Source organism: Micromys minutus (assembly GCF_963924665.1).
Source record: "Micromys minutus genome assembly, chromosome: 8".
Lineage (NCBI taxonomy): Eukaryota > Metazoa > Chordata > Mammalia > Rodentia > Muridae > Micromys > Micromys minutus.
In genome coordinates, this window is record NC_137977.1 from 28922219 (window position 1) to 28942092 (window position 19874).

At 39.0% G+C, this 19874-nt stretch overlaps 1 protein-coding gene across 3 annotated transcripts in view; it reads left to right on the forward strand.

The window, feature by feature from the left end:
* Positions 1–2155: 2155 nt before the first annotated feature.
* Positions 2156–19874, forward strand: part of LOC308423358 (RNA-binding protein 27) — a 60585-nt gene continuing 42866 nt past the window's right edge. For all 3 annotated transcript variants that reach the window (XM_080920086.1, XM_080920087.1, XM_080920088.1), the window contains exons 1-3: positions 2156–2340; positions 14118–14236; positions 18107–18231. In XM_080920086.1, coding sequence (XP_080776212.1) covers positions 2282–2340; positions 14118–14236; positions 18107–18231 — 303 coding nt within the window. In that variant the 5' untranslated portion in view covers positions 2156–2281. The remainder of the gene's footprint in view (positions 2341–14117; positions 14237–18106; positions 18232–19874) is intronic.

Here is a 19874-nt window from a genome sequence, read left to right on the forward strand (position 1 = left end):
AAACCTCCCATTTTGATTCTCTATCTAAGGGGTAGGTAAGCAGGGACCAGAAAGCCAAACTCTGCTGACACCTGTCTTGCTGCGCCTGTGAAGTTACAGTGCTGTTTACATTTTCCAGTGGTTGAAAGACTGAAAAGAAGACTGCTTTATGGAATGGAGTCAGCTTAGCTGACCAGTACCACGTGAGTGCCTAATGGAAACGTGCTACATACTCACAGTGGGATGTAATTCAGCTGGAAAGACAAATAAAATGAAATTTGCAGGAAAATGGATGGGTCTGCACGTTATTTGGTTAAGTGAGGCATCCAAGACTCTGAAAGGTAAATGCTGCATGTTGTCTCATATTAGGATCCTACTTTTAATACTTATATACATGGATCTTTCTGAGGATGAATGAGGTTGTTACACCAGAAAGGGGGTCATAGGAGGGGAGAAAGAGGCTTCATAAGGATAGAAAAAGAGTAACAAAACCAAATCATGTTTGAAAATGATTTAACACATACTGGGTGTTTTTTTGTTCGTTTTGAGGCAGAGGCAGGAGAATCCTGATGAGTTTCAGGCTAGTTCTGTTGTGCTACAAAACAAGACCTGTCTCAAAAGTCAAGGAAAATAATATTTCGTGGTGCAAAAGTCTACATGGAACTGACATTTGTATTTAACAAGAATTTCTTGCTATTGGCACACAGCCGCAGTCACCTTTTTTACATATCATCTGTGGCCAGGATCATGCCAAGTCATTTCATCTTGAGCAGTCGCAACAATGGCCTCCAAGTTCACACAACCAGAAATGTTTACCATCATCTGGCCCTCTTTAGGGAGCAAGCTGGATACTACTTGCTCTATGAACAATATAGTTGGCACAACTGCTTATTTTGTGTTGATCTGCCTCTTTTTTGTGCAACGTGTGCTCACTGAGTATTTTCCGAACGTTATTACTTACATAAAAACTCCACAAACTTTTCAGTTATCTAGGATTTCTCTTCCACTGGACTTCTGGTACATAACCAGGTTTCTGTATTTGTTACTGAATATCTCTTTTTTGGTTTTTCAAGGACAGGGTTTTTCTATGTAGGCCTGGAACTCACTTCAAACTCTTCAGAGATAGGCCTGCGTCTGCCTCCCAAGTGCTAGGATTAAAGGCGGGGACCACCACGCCTGTCTTGTATAAAGCATTTTAACACCAGCGCCAAGTATCTCTCTAATTTCAGAACACCAGCGAGAATTTCTCATCTAATAAAAACTCAGTTACCTATTTTTGGCAAATTCCAGGTTTTCTGCCGTTATAGTCTCCCTCTCTTTTCAGATAGCGTTTCCCAATGCCTCGTTTTTGCCATTGTTTTTTTTATGACGCTTGCTGAACAAAATTCCTCTCGAAAAAAAAAATTGAAATTTGGAGATGCAATTATTAATTTGGTGTCTTTAAACTCAGCACTCGGGAGGCAAAGGCAGGTATCTCAGTTCGAGGCCACAGTTCTAGGATAGCTAGGATTATACCGAGACACCCTGCCTCAAGAAAAGCAAAACAAGCAAGCAAACAAACAAACACACACAGAGAGAAACATTTTTTTGTAATTGAAATTTAGCAGCTGCATGAACGCCGATCATCAAAGTGAGTGTGTAAGGAAGAAAAAAAATAGCAAGATCTTGCTTCTTGGCAATGGGTCCAACGTAAACGCACTGCACGTTGTGTTGCAGATTTACTACAGCTGAGTCATTTCGGGACACCGGAGTGAGTTTCCAGGGGAAAAAACGAGCGGAAGAAACCAGGAAGAGGGGCTCCCCGGTTTCCCCCAGGCACTCCCAGTAGCAGACACCGGTACTGCGGGCGCGGGTGGCGGCATGGTCAAAAGAGGAGTCGTGGACCCTTTAAGAGACACAGCACCTTCTCCAAGATACCATCTTGCACCGGGAGTTCACTGAACTCTCCACCTACCTTGCTGGGTCCCTCCGCCCTCGCTGGGTCCCTCCGCCCTCACTGGGTACGGCTTGCAGGCGGGGCGGACGAGCCTTACGATTGGCTTTCCGCGCGCGGCCCTCTATCGCTTATTGGTTAGCCTGCCCGTCACTCACCCTATCTCCCGCCCACCTGGGCCTCCGGGCTAGGTTGAGTGGGGCTCTTGGGTTAGTTCCTGTTAGGCCCCGGCCCAGGGAGTAGGTGAAGTCTGTAAGATGCCCGGTGGGTCAGGGCACTCGGAGCTGTGAGGGAACGTGAGGCGGCGGAGAGCGGAGACCCGCGGCGGGCCTTAGGAGGAGTGGCGGCCGAGCCCGCCTTCTCTGCATCATGCTCATAGAGGATGTGGATGCCCTCAAGTCCTGGCTGGCCAAGTTACTGGAGCCGATGTGAGTGCGCCGGGCCGCGCCGGGCCGGCGGCATGGGCGTTGGGGACCCGCGGGGGCGTGGGGGAGGGGAGGCGGGAGTCGGGGCCGCCCGCCTGGTACTAGTCCACAGTGGTGTGAGGTGTGGGGGGGGAAGGGGCCGGGCACGGGCGTCGGGGCTTCCCGTACACACACCGGGAGCCGGCCGGGGCTGCAGGCCGGCGGGAGACTGAAGGACGGCGATCCGGGAGCTGAGGCGAGTGGCGCGACTGTCGAGGGATTTTTAAATGTGGAAGCTGAGGTGTGGGGCGGCAGAGCGGGCTGGAGGACTTTGCAAACTGTCCAGGAGCCCGGTGTCGAGGGCCTTCTCGGAGTACTGGGGCAGAGAGGGAGAGCGGGGGGTCCTGAAGCTTAGTCGTCTTTAGGGGTGAGCTTTAAGGGATGAGAGTATTAAAGGGTTTGAAAGACGGAGTGCTGAAGTGGATATGCGGGCATGGAAGGGCTTTGATAAATCATTGGGGGACTCTTGGGTACGAGAGCAAGGAAATGAAGGGATTTTAAGATGTTTTTGAGGAGTTGATGGTAGAATTGGTCATTTTAAATACGATAGGATGTTGGGGGGAAAGACTCGAGATGTTTATGTTAATTGAGGGTTAAAAGGACTAACTAGTGTGCAGTATGGGTGATGAGGTAGAAACGGGTATACTCGAAGTATCTATTTTTTTAAGATACAGGTATTAGAGCAAAATGGGCACAAGAAAAAGTAAGGACCTTGTGAACATTGTTGAGATGACAGGGCAACTAACTATAATTGGGGTGTAGGGTGACTGATGAGGGGCAGGGAGAATGAGAGACCTGTCTTAAGATATTTTGGGGTAGTGTCAGTTGTACAGATATCAAGAGGCCTGACAGGGACAGCAGAGAGGTAAACTTCTTGTTTTATAATTTTTAAGAAAGTAAAGACTGTGTGGAGCGTTTGGGGATTCTTGGATATAGCTAGCCTCCAGCACAGTCTTGTGGGGAAGAAAGGCTTGAAGGCAGGAGAAGACTAGTCTTCAGCCGGTTCTTTGAAAGAGACCATGGGAAGCCGAATGAGAGAAAGAAGCATGTCTTGACCCCTTTTAATTTCTGTTTCTTATTTACTCTCTCATTGCCCCACCGCCACCAAGAAGGGTTCAAGAAGGAGATATTTGGGCCTTGATTCATAACATCAGCTTAGTCTAGTTTTAAAAAACAAAAGGTGTTTAGGGGGTGGAAATTGGAAGTAGCCCCAGGGTTGTGGAGGTATGTTGAGGCTGTTGGGAGACACTGAATTGCTTGCTTCTTTCTCTGCTCATCTATTAGTTCCTTAGAAACTGACTTAACTAACTTTTTGTCTTTGTTTTGCTACTTTGTGTTTGGGGGGATGAAAAGGCACCTCAGGAGGGTCATCTAGTTCTGGGCTAGTGTGTTACTGTTGTGGAGGCATGTTGGTAAAGAAGACTGCAGTGGGAAGTTGGTTGTCTGAAGGGCTGTTTGCAGGAGTGAGCATAGGTAATGCATGCATGCATGAATGAATGAATGAATGAATGAATGAATGAATGAATGAGTAAATAAGTGTGCAGAAGGGTCTCTTTGGCAAGTGGTAGCTAGTCCAGTTACAATGAAAATGACTTCTGCACATACTTTAAAGTATGGTAGAAGGATATTTTCATCATTTCAGTGTGAAATTTTAGGATACAAAGATGGAAAGAATTATGATGTGCACTTTGGAAATAAGACAGAACTAGGTAAATTTACCATACGTGGACAGAGCTGAACAAAAAGGAGAAAAGTCTTTGTGCTTAAAGATCTATTTTTCAGATTACCAGTTGAAAGAGTATTTTAAACACCCACTGTCCTGTTGCCTTTTCTTGCATTGCAGAACACGGAACCCAGGGCCACACCAGTGTTTTTACTAACTGAACTGTATCCCCATAAGTTCCCATTCTGTTGGTTAGAGACTCCTTTAAAAGTATTAAATGTATGTTTTATGTCTTCGGTAGGCAGTAACAACTTTTAGCATCATAACTTTTTTTTTTCTTTTGAAGCACCCTAAAATGTTTTACTACATAGTAAAGGTATTAGCTAGTATTTTTTTTCCCTTAAGGTAAATGTCATGTAGGAATGCTGTCTTACTAATGATATGTTCATTAGGGTAATTTTTTTTTGCTGGTTTGAAAATTTTAATTATTCTGTAACCTTGAATGAAAAATACATTTTAAGACGAATACTTGACTGCTTGAGAGATTGCCTTAGAGAGTAAGAGTATTTGCTGCTCTTCCAAAAGACCTGTTTGGTTTCCAGAACCTATGTTAAGTGGCTCAAATAATTTTTAATTTTGGCTCCAGATCTAATATCTGACTGCTGAGGGCACCAGCATTCACATACACATACCACATACATACATACACAGCTACACATAATTAAAAAATGTAATAAGACTAAGTCTTAAAAAATGAAATGAGTATTTGAAAGTTAGGCATGGTATTGCATACTTAGAGTCCAACCCTCTGGAGGCTGAGGCAGGAGGACTGCCATGATTTTCAGGCCAGCCTGGCCTTCATTGTTCCAGGTTAGCTAGGACTAAGTTATGAAGGCCTTGTCTCAAAATAAGAAAACCAACCATCCAAATAAAAGATTACTTGAACTTAGTGTTAAAACTTAATTTGTGAGCATAGATGGCCCATGCCTTTAATCCCAACACTCTGGAGGCAGAAGCTGGTGGATCTCTTTAGTTTGAAGCCAGCCTGGTCTTTGTAATGCGTTTCAGGACAGCCAAGGCTACACAGAAACCCTGTCTCAAAAAACCTAAAAAAAAAGACTTAACATTACTACTTAGACTTTAACAATGTAAGTGTCTAGACTTATGAAATAAAGTTTTATTTTTTAACTTACAGTATTAGTTTTAGAGAGAGATGTTAATTAAAAACATAGATTTTCATTCTTGGTACACTGTTGTAGTAGATTACTTTTTGTTTAGATATCCTGAAAACATAATAAATGATATGCTAATGTGGGTTGTGTTTGTAAATTTACTGTCATGACAGACTGACATGTCACTACAACATAGCATTTCAGAGCAGTTGTCAGGCTTTGAGATAATGTAGTTGCAGTGACTAGGTTGGAATCCAGCTATGGCTGAGCACATGAGTTTGTTCCTCTTGTGCTTTTTTTTTTAGATTTAGTTTTTATTGTATCGGTGTTTTTGCCCATGTGCATGTTAGCACTATATGTGTGCCTTGTGTTCATGGAGGCTAGAAGAGCTGGAAGGATTTTCTGAGATTGGAATTATGGGTGGTTATGAGCCATCTAGGGTCCTGTAAAAGAGCATCCAGTGCTGTAACTGCTGAGCTATATCTAGCTCTGTAAAGAATAACCTCTTACCTCCCTTAGCTTGCTGGGGAAAGACCACTATTGCCATTCTGATGGCTGTATGCTAAAAAAGAAGGTCAAAAGTTAGACAGCTAAGAATAACATCTATGTGAAATCCTTATTTTTCTTTACCTATAAAGAATTGTAGACATGGGGGTGTACATAAGAGGGTACTGGGAGGAGAGGAGCATTGATATTACAATATAAAGTGAATAAAAACAAACAAAACACAGACCCATTTAAAAAAAAATTGCATACATTATTGTCAGAGAGACCATGTAGGTAAGGATTATGTTATGCATAATTGGGGTGTTGTGGCATCATTCTATCAAAATTTACTACTCATGAAAAAAAATTAATTATTACTCCGTGTGCGCGTGTGCACGCGCTCGTTTCTCCATGTAGAAGTCAGAGGAGAACTTGTAGGAGTCTGTTCTCTCCCACCATGTATGTTCCAGGGATCCAGCTCAGGTCATCAGGCCTGTTGGTGGGTATCTTTCTGCTGACCCATCTTTCTGGGGCCAAGAGAAACATTTTTACTACAGTAACAGGCTTTCGTTTCTACTAAATAAGTGGGATTTAACTTTTTTTTTCTTTTATAGACTAAGATTTGAGTTTAGTGCCTAGTGTATCCAAGACAAGTATTCTACCACCAAGCTATATATATCCCCAAGCTCTGTAAAGGGGAATTTTAAATATTTGTTGCTTCTTGTTTGGTTTATTGTAAAAAATTGTCTTGGTCAGACTGTTTTTCTTCCTTCCTTTCTTTTGGTTTTTCAAAACAGAGTTTCTTTGTGTAGACCCGCTGGCCTGAAACTCACAGAAACCCTCCTCCTGCCTTTGCTTCCCAGGTGCTGGGATTAAAAGCATTGCCCTTTTCTTTTTTCTTCAACAAGTCTACTATATAGCACATAGTGGCCTGGATTTCACTGTTGCCCAGAATGGCCTTGAACTAACTCATCTGCCATATTTTTTTTTAAAGTGTTTTGATTACAGGTTATATGCTGCAGGTGTATATTTTTAATACTGGGGTCTGTAAGCTTCTTGGACAGTTGCTTCTGTTTGTATTATGATAGAACATTGTGTGAATCAGGGCAGTTAGTTTCTTCTATAGCTATCTGATTCATTTTGATCTTGGAGAAATTATCTGCTTTCATAAATATTAGTCTTTTACCCACCTTATAACTATAACGTGGTCATGATGCAGACTGTCAGAGTACTTTGTGAAGTTATACTGAGCTTGGCAGATACTTTGCTTATTAATGTTGCTACCACTACTACTATCTAACATATTCATCTGTCACAGCCAGTGACTCATTGCCATCCTATAAGAACAGGAGTTGCTAGTGAAAGTCCTGAACTTGTAGTTTCTATGAGTTCTAGCAACTCATTGCTATTCTATGAGTAAGAACAGGCGTTTCTGGTGAAAGTCATGGACATTGCATGTAGTTTCAGTGCTTTCTTACCATTTCAGAGTCATTGTCATCTTCTTTTTTTTTTTTTTTTTTTTTTTGGTGGTGATAGGGGGGTTTAAAACAGGATTTCTCTGTGTACCCCTGGCTGTCCTAGAACTTGCTCTATAGACCAGGCTGGCCTCAACTCACTCATATATCTAACTCCTGAGTGCTGGGACTAGAGGCATGCGCCATTACTTCCTGCCTGAATAGGATTATCTTGTTGGTTTATAGTTCTTGGTTTAATAGTCATAGCAAGTATGGTTTACATACTGGAGTAGGTTGGTGATTTTTTTAGGACATTAAACCCCGACTGGTTATTATGGAAGAAACATCAGCTAGCGGTCACTAAGCTTGCTCTTCTGGTAAATAAACTACTAGGGTGTAACAAGTACTTGGGACTACAGTCTTAGGAAGGAGAGTTATTCTTAATTTTCTAAAATACACTAGTAGCTTCACAAAATTTGTGTGTGTATAAAATGACATGAGTCTTGTTAAGGCAGCTTTCATGGGCTAATAGGACAGGGGTTATTTTGCCAAAGAGCTGTTTACACATTTTGGTGTACTGAGAGCACACTTGTTCTTATGTCCTTGATCTGTTTCCTAAATATGTCTGACTTCATTCTTCCTGGCCCAATAGCTATAGGGTAGAAGCCAGAAGCTGCTTTTATATAGCCTGCCCAGTGTTTCCTATCACTGTTTTCTCATTCTCTCACAATATTGTTGCTTTTATAGTTATTGTGTGTCTCTTTGTACCATTTGTGGTTTTTTTTGTAATGTTTTTTTATACCCACCTTCTAGTCATGTGACTTGAAGAGCAAGATCTGTCTTACTCAAATTGGTCAAAGTCATCAAGCAAGAGACTTGGTACTAAGCCCAGCAGTGGTGGTGCACCCCTTTAATTCTAGCACTTAGGAGCCAGATGCAGGCACATCTCTTGAGTTTGAGGCCAGCCTGGTCAACAGAGGGAGTTCCATCCAGGACATCCAGTGGTATACAGAAACTGTCTCAAAAAAAAAAAAAAAAAAAAAAAAAAGTCAAAGAGAGAGACTTGTTACTTAATTAACAGACAGTACATGCTTAAATGAATGAACATCTTGTATGTATTTTGATTGCTTGATAAAAAAATAAGTTTGGGGGGTTGTTGTAGCTTAGTAATGGCAGAGGGCCTTGGGTTTGAGTCCCAGCATAAAAAGATTTATTTTTTGCTAATTTTACTTTGAGCATTTATTTAATGGCTTATTACTGTTCAAGTATCAAATGGCATTTGGAACTGACAAGTGGATGTATATTTATGCATATTACTAAAAGCAAAACTAAAAACAATTGTGGGATATTCTCTTTGTTTACTTTCATGAAAACCCCTAATTAAGAGTAAAATGAAGCCAAGGTGTGTAGTAAAGCATGCCTTTAATCCCAACATTTGAGAAACAGGCAGGGGAAATCTCTGAGTTCAAGGCCAGCCTGGTCTATATAGTCTGTTCCATGACAGTCGGAGCTGCCTAGGAGACCCTGTCTCAGAGAAAGATGAGCATTTCTTTAATCCCAGCACTTGGGAGTTAGAGGCTAGCCTGTTCTACATACTGGTGATGGCTATATAGTGAAACCTTATCTCAAGAAAGAGTGGAAATAAAAGGAAAATGCTATCTGTGGTCTTGATGTTGATGTCACCTAAAATTCATGTGTTGAAACTTAATCCCTAATGTGAGAGTATTAAGAGGTGAAGCCTTTATTATTATTGCACTATAGAAAATGAAATTATTGGTGTTTATTTTCAATTTTTCCTCTATGTATGAGTTTTGTAGCTGTAACTACTCACTATGAAATTTTCTAGCCTGATTTCTTTCTTTCATTTTTTTTTTTTTAAAGATTTATTTTATGTGTGAGTACACTGTAGCTGTCTTTAGACACACCAGAAGAGGGCATCAGATCTCATTACAGGTGGTTGTGAGCCATCATGTGGTTGCTAGAAATTAAACTCAGGACTTCTGGAAGAGCAGTCAGTGTTCTTAATGACTGAGCCATCTCTCCAGCTCTTCTAGCTTGATTTCTAATTGACATTACATCAGGAAAGCATTTTCATATTTGTATTACTTCTATGGCTATCACTGTGTATGCCTAATACTTCATATTCATATATCTCTGTATATGTATATGTAGGAGTGGTTTCTCTGATGACTATGACCACCACCACCTCCACTACTACCTCTTCTTCCTCTTTCTCTTCTTCTTCATTGGTTAGAAATAATACTGTCTTTTTATAATACACAGACTTTTTTCAACGTTTAAATATTTTCAGGGTTTACCAGTTTCCCCTGTCTAGTTTTTAGTAAATATGAATATTGGTATTAATGCACATTAGGATTAAGAGGCCTTTTCCCTCGTGATTTATTAGCACATTTATTAGTGGCCTTATCTCTGAAACAGAGATCACATTAAGGAGTTAAAATCAAGCCCATGTTATAAAAATTGTGAATTTTGCCTGAAGATTTAGTAGTCTCTGTCTTATTCCTGAAGCAAATGCCAGGAATGGCTTTTTAGTAGTGTGTCCTGGCTTAGTGTCAGGTTAGGACCTTTTCTTTTTCATTTGGGAATTAATTTATGTCTTAAATATGAAGCTAATGTGTTAGCTCTATAGGTAATAATGTCTGCAAATGGAATTGATCAAAAGAGAGAAAAATTCAAATTGAGGACTTTCTAGACTTTTGTAGGTCAATATTTAGACAAGCATTCTAACATTGAGTTACTTCCACAGCTTTTTAGTTTTGAGATAGAGTTTCACTAAATTGTCTAGGTTGCTAATTCATCCTATGGCCCAAGAACGCATTGAAATTATAATCCCTCTCCTCAACCTCTCAAGTAGCTGGGATGTCAAGTCTATGTCAACAAGTCTTCTGTGTAACTATTTTTTTTTAAGATTTATTTATTGTGAGTACACTATTGCTATCTTCAGACACACCAGAAGAGCTACCATGTGGTTGCTGGAAATTGAACTCAGGACCTCTAGAAGAGCAGCCCCTAGTTTTGTTTTTTAAGATGACTTAAAGATCATTAAAACATTATATGTGAATTTTAATGAGTCCTTGTATTGGTAACACAGTTTTTGAAATTTTCTCTTGTTGATTGTTATTTCAATTAAAACTACTGGTTGAGGCTTATAGAATATTTGTCTTGTAGGCATACACTAGAAAAGTATATGTGATGTGAAATACATTTTACATGCATGGAGTTATAACTTAATTTTATTATTAATAAGATTATTAAATAATAAATAAGATTATTGCTTAATCTTTCAAAACATTTAGAAATTAATATTTTGTGTATATAGTCATGTATGCATGTGTTTCGTGTGTGTATGTTGTTTGTATGGGTATGCCTGTGCCATTTTGTACATGTGGAGGTCAGAGGACAGCCTTTTGGAGTCATAGTTCTCTCCACTGTGTGGATACTGAGGCTGGAGCTCATCCCAGCAAAGGCCTTTACTCACTGAGCTGTCTTACTAGGTTTCTTTTGAGTCGAGTACTTAGCATTTCCTTGCAGATTTGTAATTTTAATGTTAGAGGGTTTTGTTTGGTGTTTTAAATTTTATTCATTTCACGTGCATTGATGTTTTGTCTGCATGTATGTCTGTGTGAGGGTGTCAGATCCCTTGGAACTATAGTTATGGATAGTTGTGAGCTGTCATGTGGGTGTTGGGAGTCTATAAACCTAGCTAGCACTAAAGAGACTGAAGCAAGAGGACAGCTCCAAGTTTGAGGCCAGCCTGGGCTACATTGTGAGATCCAGATCAATGTGAGCTTTTACATATTGGTAACTTGTTTCAGTTACCCTAAAATGTGTTTCATCAGAAGCAGCCCTTATTTGTCTTTTAGTCTAAATACTAAATTATGTAAAAGGCAATGGATTGATTATTAAACCCAGTAACTAGATACTTTGTTTCCGACTAGAAACTTCTTCTTTTTTTTTTTTCTTTTTTTTTTTTGAGACAGGGTCTCTCTAGACAGCACTGGATGTTCTGGAGCTTACTGTATATTCCAGACTGTCCTTGAACTCACAGAGACCCATCTGCCTCTATAGTAAAGGTATAAACCACCACACCTGGCTTTATATTCTTACTCAGAATTATGCTTCTCAGGTCATGAAACTCTGAAGGTTTTAATAACAGCATAGAAAAGCAGCATTGCAATTTTCTGCCATATTTATTTATTTAAATATTTTATGAGTATGAATGTTTTAGTTGTACATATATATATCCACCTTGCACACCTGGTACCTGCAGAGACCAGAAATAGGAGTTAAATACCCTGGAACTAGAGGTGCAGATGGCTAGAGTCTTTCTATGGGTGCTGGGAGTCCTGGGTTCTCTGTAAACAAACATGGTCTTAGCTATTGAACCATTTCTTTGGTCCTGTATTCTTTTTTTTTTTTTTTAAATCAGTGTTAGAAAATATCCTTATCTGTGTCAGATGATCTGGTAAGATGGCTTAGCAGGTAAAGGTGCTTCAAGACTCACGACCCAAGTTCAGTCCCCAGACCCACGTGTTGGAAGGAGAGAAGAGAGTCCCACAGGTTGTCTTCTAATCCCTATGTAAACATGCACAGAAGCATACATGTAAATGTTTAAGCAAGAAGAGTATCTTTATTCAAGATCCAAGTTTTCTATGGCAATGAAGAAATAGGATTGTTTCCCTTCTTTCCTTTATGTGAAAGGTGATAGAGAACACCAAATGCCCTGTTTTTATTAGATGAAGTTCAGTTGCCTACACATCTATTTATATTTAAGGTAGTTATAGAATAGCATGTCCTGTGTAATATTTTTTGAAGATTAAACTGCATATACCCATTGTTTAGGGTTTTGTTGATACTGTTTTAAACTTGTTTATTTTTGTTTTATGTGTATTAGTGTTTTGCCCACATGTATGTCTACATAAGGGTGTCAGATTCCCTGGAACTGAATGACACACAGTTGTGAGCTGTCATGTAGGTGCTGGTAATTGAACCTGTACCCTCTGGAAGAGCAGCCAATGCTCTTATCATCTGAGCCATCTCTCTGGAGCCTTTGGTTTTGTTTTTTGTTATATTTAAGGCATGATGTTTGATATCTTACTCATTTTTAAATTATTGCTACAGATAAGTTGATTAATATTCATCTCACATGTTGCTTTTTGTGTGGATATGATAAGATTTCTTAAGAGGTCTTTGTTTAGCAAACTCAAATGTTTTATATCTATAGATCTATATATCTATATATTTTTATTTTAAATTTAAAACATAATTTAAAATTGGGCTTGTGCTAAAATGATCTGTTCATACTTTCCCAAATAATCTTTTAAAAGATTTATTTCTTTGAAAAATTGTGTGTATGGTGAGTGTCTGTGCATAGGTTGTGCACATGCATGCAGTGCCCACAGAGTCCAGAAGAGAGCCTTGGGTCCCCTGGTTACAGATGATTGTGATCTGCAAGATGTGAGTGCTGGGAACAGAGCTTGAATCCTCTATATGAACAGTAAAGGCTCTTAACTGCTGAGCAGTCTTTTCAGCCATAATAGTTTTTAATTAAAAAGAAAATTGTGTATTTTTGTAATATGCAAATAATAATACATATTCATTCTTAGCACACTTTGACCCTTGCTTCTGATTGTGTTAATTAGCTCTGAGTTTTATAAAATTGAGAATGGATACATTTTCTCTCTTTTAGAATTAGGTTCATTGTCTCTGTCTCTAGAATTAAGTGCATGGTATCTCTGTGTGAATGTGTGTATGCGGAAGCCAGAGGTCAACATTGGGTGTTTTTGCTCTGTCCGACTCTACCTTATCTCTCACAGAAACTCACTGATTGGCTTTATTGGTTAACCATCAAGTTCTGGGGATCTGTCTCTGCTTGACCAGTGATCCAAAGTCATGCTTGTGCTTCCAGCACTGTACCAGTGAGCTCTGTACCAGTCCCTAGGTGTATAGGCTTTACAGACCACCTTTCCTAACATAGTGTTGGCAGTGGGCAATGAAGACAACTTTTGCTCTTTTACTAAAGTGTAGGCTTTTGTTTAGTTGCTTATTTGTTTTAAGATAGGGTTTCTTTGGCCTAGTATGTTCTCAAATTCAATCCTGGGAATTATTAAGTATGAGCTGCCACTTCTGAAGTAGAGATGCTAGTTTTTCTTTTGTTAGAAAACATGGTTGACGGTCATAGGTTGAAATGTCTTAAACTTTCTGTTTGACAAAGGAGGACTAAGAATTATAGAACAAGACTATTGAATAGCATTTTTTAAGGATTTGATCACTTTGCTTGTATGAGGATTAGTTCACTGTTATCCAGAATGTTCTTTTTTACCTGGATAAGAACCAGGCGTGGTAGCACACCTAATTCCAGCAGCAGAGGCAGCAGGAGGATAACAGATTTGAGGCCACACATAAAATTCTAGAGACTGTCTCAGAAATAAAACAAAACAACCAGATAACTCTTTGAAGCCATATGGGATGCTTAAATATATGTTACTTAAATACACATGTATTAGGAAATCTAGTCTATTTTTAAAAATGCATGCATATGAACACATGTGTGTATACACACAAATATATGCACACATGTAAACTTTTAAGGTCAAACATTACTTCTGACTGATTTGTCAGGAGTCAGCAAGCCAGAATCACATGATCTCTGCCATAGGAGGTGGTTTTGAGTATCAAAGCAAATGAAGGTTCTTTCGGTCTTTCGAGCACTTGTATACTTGTTTCTAGTTCTTGAAGTTTTCCTTTGCTTACAGCTGTGAAGCAAGCTAGCCAGTAATGACTAGGAACAGCGTGGGAAGGTTAGTGGTAGATGGAGTAGCTAATTTTGGATGCTGGTCAATTTAAATCTTTGGTCTTTGATTTTCTAAAAGGGATAATGTCTTTAGTTACATCACTGTTCACAAACAATGTTTCATGATTTTAATTTTCTTTTTGTTTAACTAGATGTGATGCTGACCCTTCAGCCCTAGCCAACTATGTTGTAGCACTGGTCAAGAAGGACAAACCTGAGAAGGAATTGAAAGCCTTTTGTGCTGACCAACTTGATGTCTTTTTACAAAAAGGTAATTGTTGTGGGCCTTCAACCAAGTATTTTAGGTAAATATTTTTAATTTAAAACTTCCTGAAAAGAGCCAGAGGTGCTGGTACATGCCTGTAATCCCAAAATTTGGGAGGCTGGGGCAGGAGTTGGAGGCCAACCTAGGGCTGTATAGGGAATTCTAAGTCACCTAAGCTACTGGGCAAGACCATGGCTTAAACCAAACAGCAGCAACACAACCAAACTTCATGAAGTTATAGGGGAATAAAACACTTCAGGAATTTGTGTGTAATTCTTCCTTGCACAGTGCCAAGCTAATCTCTGTATTATTCCAATTTATTTGCTTCTGAAGTGAGATAGATATAAACTTTACAGTAAGTTAGGCAGGGTCCTTTGAATTTGTCCATATTGCACATTCATGATGCTTCCATATTGTGTGTTTAGGAAGGACAGCTTTTTCCTGTCCTTTGCTTCTTCCCTGTATTGAGACAGTAGTTCTAATATTTGGAAGATTCTTTGTAGCTTTGGGCAGTACTTAGCTGATGGTTAAGAGATAACTGTTTAAGGCTACTGAAGCTGCTTTCTAGTGCATGTATGTGCGCAAGTGTGTTTGTGTTTGTATCTGCATGTGCCTGTTATACATATTATATTCATGCATGGGCAGGTATACATATGTTCTTGTGGGAAACATAGGCCTACCAAAGCATGTCATTTCCCATGAGCCTTGTGATTTTTGATTTTGTGTCATTGGTCTGGAACTTGCAAAGTAGACTAGGCTGACTGGCCAGAAAGCCCCAGAGATCTTTCTTTTCCAGTGCTGGGACTACAAATAAGTACCACCATGGGTTCTGGGTTCGAATTTAGTGCTTCACTGACCGAGCAATCTCTATCCCTGAAGCTGCATGTTCTTGCTGTTCATACAGTAAAACCAGAGTTCTTTTTCTCTCTTAACTGGGGCATCTTGAGATTCAAGAAGAGATGAATAGGATTCTCTTCTTTTTACACCTTTAACTTCTCATCTTCAGCTGGACATGAGGTGCTTGTCTGTAACTCAGCACCTGGGAGTTGGAGGTAGGAGGATCAGAAGATCAGGGTTATTCTTTGCTACATAGCCTGGGCTTCACGAGACTGTCAAAATAAACAGATTTCTTATCTTTTAACCAAAGTCCTCCCATGAAACAGAGCTTGCAGGAAGTCTCCCTTGATGTTTTCTTAATATTTTCTGCCCTACTCCACCCCACCCCTGTTAAGTCCTCTTCTAATTCATACTGCCCACCTCTCTGTCAAATGTCAATGAGTATGTCTCTACTCAGAGCCTGTGCAGATGTTTTTTGTTGCCTCTTCAGATGTCATTGTGCAGTTTTCTTCCTATGTGCTCATTTACCCTTTATTCTTCCTAGCTCTGTTCTTCCTCTCCCTTTCCCTGTTCTTCCCCCCTGCAACCTCCTCTCTCATATTTTTGAGAAAGGGTCTCACTAGATATCCCTATCACTGGAAAATCACTGTGTTACACAGGCTGACCTAGAACCCATAAACATCTGCTTACCTTGTGCCACTTGAATACTTGGGTTAAAGGCATGCACTACATGGCAGTTGTAACACCCTGCATTCTACTTATTTGGCAGTTTATCTGCCTTTTCCTTTTTTGAAAATTTAGTTTAATTTTTAAAGATTTATTTATTTTATGTATATGAGTACACTGTTACTGTCTTCAGCCACACCAGAAGAGAACATCAGATCTCATTACAGATGGTTCTGAGCCACCATGTGGGTGCTAGGGATTGAACTCAGGACCTCTGGAAGATCTTAACCACTGAGCCATCTCTTCAGCTCCCTATCTGCATTTTTCTTGCAACTAGAGACTTGTAATCTATAGTAGTTGCTTTATAGATTTTTTAAAAATGACATTTATTTATTTACTTGTGTGTGTGTGTGTGTGTGTGTGTGTGTGTGTGTGTGTGTGTGTATGTCCAAAGGAGGCATTTGGAGGTCAGAGGAGAACTTTTAGGAGTGGGGTCTCTCTTACCATGTGGGACATGGAGATTGGAGTCAGGTCAACAGGCTTGGTAGTAAGAGCTTTTTATGCACTGAGCCATCTCACTAGCTCTATTTTCTTTCTTTCTTCCTATTTTTTAAATTGAACTGTCTTTCAAATTTAAGAAGTAGTACATGTGAAAATACTAAAGAATGTGAAGTTGCTTTTAAAAGGTTTTGAAGAGTCTTATATAGTTTTTTCTAACAGTTAACAAGATATAACAGTTTTATTGGTAAGGACCATATAGCACAGGGTGAGTGTGTCATGTATTGGAGGATAACCTTTGAACTTCTGATCATCTTTTTTGTTTTTTGTTGGTTTTGTTTTTTTGAGACAGTGTTTCTCTGTGTAGCCATTACCTAGATACTCTTGATTTTCTTGCCTCTGCCTCTGAGGTACTGGGATATTACAGGTATAAACCACTAAACTGGGTTTACTGTTGATTAAACACAGGGTTTTCTGCATGCTAGGCAAGCACTCATTTATATCCCAAAACCTATTTTTAATTTTTCTACAAATTTATTTTATGTATATGAGTGTTCTGCCTACACGTTTGTTTATGTCAGTGTACTGTTTACATGCTTGGTGCCTGTGAGGGCCACCAGAGGGTGCCAGATTCCTTGGGATTCAGTTATGGATGGTTGTATCTGCTATAGAATTCTGGAACTGAACCTGGGTCCTCTGTAAGAGCAACAATCAAGCTCTCTTAACTGATGGGCTGACTCTCCAATTGCAGGGTTGTGTTATCCATCCATTCATTTATTTGTCTACCTATCCACCTATCTATTCATCTGTCCTTACGGGGATGGGCATCACTCTAGCACAGGCTATTGGAACTACTAAGTAGTCTAGGCTGGTGACTCTCCAGCCAAGCCTCCTGAATACAGTATTACAGGTGGAAACCACCACATTCCATTTCAGCTAACAGTCTTAAACTATTTTGAGAAAAAAAAAACAAAAACTTTGCTTATAAATTTAGTAGCATAAAGAAGTGTGTATGAAGATGCATTTGTGTGTGTGTGTGTGTGTTTGTATGTGTGTGTGTGTGTGTGTGGTAAAAGTAGTTGGCATTTTAGAAATTTGTAATAATTGCACCATAAACAGTTCCTATGTGATGCCTTTGAAATACCCAACCCTCCCTTATGTTGGAAATTGAACCATCTACCGCTGAGTGGTACCCTTTAGGTGTTCCTTAGGGCAAGACTAATGAAAGTTACTTTAATTAGAGTAAAACTAGAAATATTTTTATATTTATGTTTTCAGCAAGATTACCTGTTTCTCTTTTTCTATTTGTCTGAGGAAATTTCAAATAGGGCCAAAACATGGAGCTGAGTAAAACACAGATACTGCTTTCAAACCATTTAAACATATCTAATTGAGTCTTTGAGTGGGTAGTGCATTCTGTCCAACTGTAGGATTATATACCATGAGATTACCTCTTCCTCGTCTACATATGCCTTTCCCACCTGTAGTACACAGTTTGTCATTTCAGTTTCTTTGAACAGATAAACACATAAAATATTAGTTTATATCTTTTACATCTGATATTCGTAGTAGGTCAAGAGAAGTTTTATAATCTATTTGATAATTTATTTTGTTAGTCTCTTATAGGGCTTTGTTTCTAATATTTTGTTCTTAAGCAACAAAATGTTATATTTATATCATTTGCACACACACAGTTATGTCAGAAGAATTTAATAAAGAAACAAAATCCCTAGAATTGGATTTCTCTTCCTCTAAGGTAAGTCTTGGTTTTAAAGCCTGAAAGCAGTGTTAAAGATTTCCTGTATTTTAAAGTGATAGCAGTAATATTTAAACTTTCCAGTTTTGTTTATATAACATTTGAATATTTCTTTTCAGAGACTTCAGGTTTTGTGGACAAACTATTTGAAAGTCTTTATACTAAAAACTACCTTCCACCATTGGAACCAGTTAAACCTGAGCCAAAACCACTAGTCCAAGAAAAAGAAGAAATTAAAGAAGAGGTAATATAATATAGTTCTTAGAGTTGTCACCAAGATTCTTAATTGCAAGTTGAAATTATTTTTGTGGGTTTTTGTTTGTTTCTTTGAGACAGGGTCTTTCTATGTAGTTCTATCTAGTGGCACTTACTATGTAGATCATGTTGCCTTGAATTTATAGAGATCATCTGCCTGACTCCCATGCTAGGAATAAAGGTAGTATGTACCATCATGCCCACCCTGAAAGAAATTATTTTTTCTCTTTTGGACAGCTTCCCCGCTCCCTCTACCTCTATCTCTATTTACTTACCTACCTAGAGGTGCATTTTCTTAGGTAGGCTAGAAGTTGGCAAGCCCTAGTGATTGATTCTCTTTCTTTGCTTTTCAGAGCTGGGTTACAGGTTTGAGTAGGATGCCCCACTTATGTGGGTGATTAAACAGCAAGCACTATTAACTGTGGAACCATTTTTCAGCCCTCAGAAATCCAGTGATTCTTAAACAAAAGTTTGGGTACATACAGAGACTTGGATGAAAACATAATGCCACATAGATGGGGAAATGCTTTACTCTTTTTAACCACACTATCAACATTGGAAAAATAGCAGAAATATTGTTAAGGCATAAAAACATATGATCCCCCCCCCCCAAAAAAAAAAGATTCCAGGCTAAGGGGCTGGAGAGATGGCTTAATAGTTAAGAGGTTAAGAGTATGTAGTACTTTTATCAGAGAACTTGAGTTTGGTTACCAGCACCTACTTCTGGTGGCCATAACCATGTTTAATCCCAGCCCTAGAAGATACAATGCCTTTGGCCTCTGAGGGCATTTGCACTCATGTACACATACCCACCTCCACAACATAATTTAAAAAATCCTAAGAAAAAGATGCCAACTTATTGCTTGTTTGAACCTATAGAAATATTATAGCTTTCATTTATAATTCATTATGTGTGTGTGTGTGTGTGTATGTGTGTGTGTGTGTGTATAAATCAGGTAATACTTAATTAGAATGTAGAAAAGACATTTCTAAATGTACAAAAATAATTTAGTACAGTGCCGGGAACAGAAATAGTTTCCAACTTTCTAAAAAAAAATGTTTTTATTTTATCAGCTGTAGAGTTTGCTTAGTGGTTAAGAGAACTTGTTCTTGCAGAGACTAGCTGTAGATAAGCCTATGGGTTTTAGTGATTAATTCAGGGAAGGAATAGTCTGTTGTGGGTGGTGCCACCCCTGAGATGGTAGTTCAAGGTTCTATAAGAAAGCAGACTGAGCAAGCTATAATTTACAAGCCAGTAAGCAGCACCTCTCCTTAGCCTCTGTATCAGTTCCTGCCTCCAGGTTCCTGCCCTGTTTGAATTCCTGCCCTCACTTCTTTGGGATATATATATATATATATATATATATATATATATATATATATATATATATATATATATATATATAAGCCAAATAAACCTTTTCCTCCCCAAGTTACTTTTGGTCATGGTGTTTTATTATAGCAATAGTGCCCCTAAGACAGGACCCCTAGAACTAAAGTTATAGACATTTGTGACATACAGGTTCTGAGAAAGAACAACAAGTGCTTTTAAGTACTGAGCTATCTCTCTAACCCCTATTTTCAAACTTAAAATTTACTTTATATGTGTTTTTTAAATCTTTAAGATCAGGG